Raw genomic sequence first — 4063 nt, forward strand, 5'->3', positions numbered from 1 at the left:
ATAACAAACACACTCATTAATGTCAAACTCGAAATTACTATAAGCATACAATTTCTTATAGAAATTTGGCAATTGCTCGCCGATAAGAAGAAGACGGAAGAGTTTGTATCCGAATTATTGTATTTTCTATTCCAATCATTGTCTTCATAACTAAATCTCCCATTAGAATAAATATCATGTTGAGGTAAATCAAAGGCAAGAGGTAAAACCTTACGAGAGGACGTTGATGATCGCCTTGTGAGTGGCATATTATTACTAAATTAAATTTCCCTTACTTTTACCTCTTCTACCAGTAGTCCGAGATTAATTTCCTTTGATGACCAAGAGAAAAAATATTGCTAAATTTCAAAGCAGAAAAGCGCGAGGTTGTGTTGCACCTTTTTTTTTGAGGTTGTTTTAGGTGCATATCTCGCCTTAATAAGGAAGAGCGAGAGGAACAAGAGTATGAGGAGATTTTAGAAATGACATTTAGATATAGATTGTTTATGTAAATTAAGCTTCTGTTTTTGAGGGAGAGATTGTTGGTGAAGGGTTGAGATTGTTGGTTGTTTCTGGTAAATTTTGTTGGGTGTTGGATGTTTGATTGAGTTTGAGAACAGTCAATTCGTCAACTGAACTTGATTCTAATAGATTTGTTGGAGATTGGGAGTCTATCTTGAGTTCTTGAATTTCTTGAACTGTTGGCAATGGGTTTGCATGATGTTTGTCCTTTAACAGGTATGTTTTCATTTCACCCTTTCCTTTGACATAGATTGATTCTCTTTCTTCAAATTCATATCCCAAATCGAATACTCTTTCATAGGTTGCTCTTGAAATTTGAATTCTTCCTGGAACACCTGTTGATTCCATTCGAGAGGCTGTGTTGATTGTATCACCCCACAAATCGTAAGCAAACTTTTTAGTTCCAATAACACCTCCAACACATGGTCCTGTGTGCATTCCAATTCTCAAATTCACTTCCTTTCCAAATTTAATATTGAAATCTCTCAAGAATGAATAAACTGAGATTGCAAACTTTAACATTCTCTCAGGGTGGTCAGATGATTTTGAAGAGTGAGTTCCTGAAACTGCAAAGTAAGCATCTCCAATAGTTTTGATCTTGTCAATCAAATATTTCTCAGTCAACTTGTCAAATTCATTCACAATTGTGTTCAACATCATCACCAATTGATCTGCTTCCATTCCTGAAGACATTTTGGTGAAACCAACCATATCAGAAAAGAAAATCGTAACATCTGGGAACTTTTCTGCGATATAGGTTTCTCCTTGTTTCAATCTATTAGCAACTGGCAATGGCAAAATATTCAACAATAACTCTTCACTTTTCTTCTTTTCCTCACCTAGCAACAATGAATGTTTCTTCAATTGAGTAACATCCTTCACAAAACAGGACAAGATTGGTTTACCAAGGTACTGACTGATAGAAATCGACACAAATGCAGGGAAAGTGGTCTTGTTCTTTCTCAATCCTGTCACTTCGAATGAATCTGCTGAAACACCTGTTTCCTCATTGCAAACTTTCATGGAATCAATAAGAACTGTAATCTTTTCCACATTCAATTCTGTAAATAGAGTTTCTAATCGAATTCCCAAAATCTCTTCCTTCTTATAACCAAACATATCTTCACTGGAAGGATTGAACATTACAACCTCTCCCTTTGGATTACAGATAATGCTTCCATCTACACCACTATTCAAAATTGATCTTGTCATGTCCATATTTTCATCATCCACTTCAAGTCCAGACATGACTGCATTTCTTCTCTTTATCAATTTCTTCAATTTTTGAGCTGAGGATGGAACTCTATAGTTTAAAATATAGTCAATCATATCTGGTATCATGTCAACAACATCTTTAGGAATATAATTCAACATTATTCTTAATGATTGAATTTCTCTAAAGAGATCCATCATCGCTAGATAGGAAAGCCAACCAAACACAAGAACTGCTAATGAGCCCAGAATGGTTGAAATGATTGCCAAGTAATCTTCTGATTGTTTTGTATTCTGTACATATGTGCTTGTGAAATCGTAAATAAGCTGAACTGCAACCAGAGCTGGATAGTACAGATATGTAAAGTACTGATCAGTTTCGTATGATTTTGTGTAAAACCTTGCTTTTAAATCCTCATTAATCTCTGCTGCTAGATCTTGAAAAGAGTGAATCAACTTTTCTAAACCATAACATGAAACTCTTGTCTTCACCAAACTGTCTGGGAGAATATCCAAAGCCGGACCACTTGTGTAATTAACCATTGAAGTATTTGAATCACACTTATAGGCAAGTAATTTGTCAATATCAGAATATTTTCCAAAAAGAGAATTGGAATAGCCCAACTCTGGAGCTCCTCTTACAGCATAAGACCAGGACATTGTAATATTCATTAATTGCTTTTGATTCCGCAAGTGTAACTCATCGGGAGTGTAATCTGACATATTTGATGCAATAATCATCTCGGCCAACTTGAAATTCACAGAAGTTACTGAACTAAGAACGTAGTTTACAGAAGCAGCAGTTTTCATTGTAATAAACTGATTCTGTTTGTTGAGTTGGAATTCGTATATCTGAATAGGACTCACCAATGCTACTACAAAAAATGTGATTGCAGTGTATATGATAATCTTATTCTTTGGACTTAGTACAGTTTCTCCGTAATCTCCAGTTTTAGTAGATGTCAAAGTGTGATATAGCTTACCAACCTCATCCTTTTGAATCTTTCTAAAGATATGAAAAATGACCTGTCTTATTTGAACAAAGTATTGACTCAACATGGATATATAGAACCCAACCAATACAAAATAGCATCCCAATAGAATTCCTGAACTCCATAAAAACACTTGTGAGAGGGTATCTGCTCTTTCCATGGAAAATGTCAAAAAGTATTGGCAAAACCCATCAAATGCATCGGTCATCGTCTCTCTATTGTACAGGAAGAACAAGACTGGGAAGTTTGTGGCAGTGTTATTCAATTGAACAGGATAAGAAAACTGACTGATAACTGTTGGAGCTTGAGCTGCAAACATTGCAATGAAATCCAACACTGACACATTCATGGTTGTGTAAACCTGAGAGGATTCTCCAACTACCTGCTTGTTTGGAATTTTGTAAGTCCACTTTTGAGAGATGAAGTCATCTGTAATAGATGGAAAGAATGACTCTGTGGATGCACTCATCACATTCTTAACTAAATTTAAAACATAGTTCGCTTGCAGTGTTGCCAAATGCTGAACTGGTCCAGCAGTGGTTTCGTTCAAGTACCTGTATCTTGCTTGCAATGTTCTAACATGATTTGCCATAATGCTTGGAGCACCAGCTATTGAGCAAATCTTTTCCTCTAGTGCTGTTCTACTCGTAAACTCTGATGAAACAATCAAACTAAGAATCAACATGAATAGAATAATGAGAATGGAAATTACAATAAATGGAAGAAAAAGCATAAAGAATGATTTCCTGCGCTCTGGCATGTTGATAGAATTTCTGTAGAATGCTTCCTCCCTCATAGTTTCTTCCATTCTTGCACTGATTGAATCCCAATTATCCACAACTTCATCGAATGAAACAGCATTCTTCATGGCAGCATTGGACTTACTGTGCTTCATTAATTGAGATGTAGAAGTAGCATAGGGAAGAACTCTATTTTCTGGTTGTTTTTTCTTAGTTGACTTTGCTTTCTCTTCCTCAATTTGGTTGGCTTCTTCATAAAGTTCTGCAGCCATTTCCAGTTCAAATTTGAAAGTTTCTAAGAAGTGAGCATATGCTCTCATTAAAGTCTTGTTATTCATATTGGAACTCATACTATTCTTGTATGCATTTTCACAATAATGTGTAAGATTGTGAGCTTGTCTGTTGATGTCCTCTAATTTTGTCTCTGAAGGATTTTCGCTTGAAAGCTCTTTAAAGAAATCCTGATGTAGATTAATGATCTTTGCTTGTCTCTTCTCAAGTTTTTCCAATATTTTTTGAAGTTCAAAACTCAAGGCATCACCATCTTGTGATTGCACTTCAATTTCCTTACTTCTCAAATAGAAATGGAATAGTTGGACGAAACTTGGACTATGTCTC

The 4063-nt window shown here is 35.5% G+C and overlaps 1 protein-coding gene across 1 annotated transcript in view; it reads right to left on the minus strand.

Annotated features, from left to right (window-relative positions):
• Positions 1 to 492: 492 nt before the first annotated feature.
• Positions 493 to 4063, minus strand: part of NAEGRDRAFT_54380 (uncharacterized protein) — a gene marked incomplete at both ends in the record, with an annotated part of 7666 nt that continues 4095 nt past the window's right edge. Inside the window, one exon of the mRNA XM_002669181.1 lies at positions 493 to 4018. Coding sequence (XP_002669227.1) covers positions 493 to 4018 — 3526 coding nt within the window. The remainder of the gene's footprint in view (positions 4019 to 4063) is intronic.

This window comes from Naegleria gruberi (assembly GCF_000004985.1).
Source record: "Naegleria gruberi genomic scaffold NAEGRscaffold_86, whole genome shotgun sequence".
NCBI classification, from domain to species: domain Eukaryota; phylum Heterolobosea; class Eutetramitea; order Acrasida; family Naegleriidae; genus Naegleria; species Naegleria gruberi.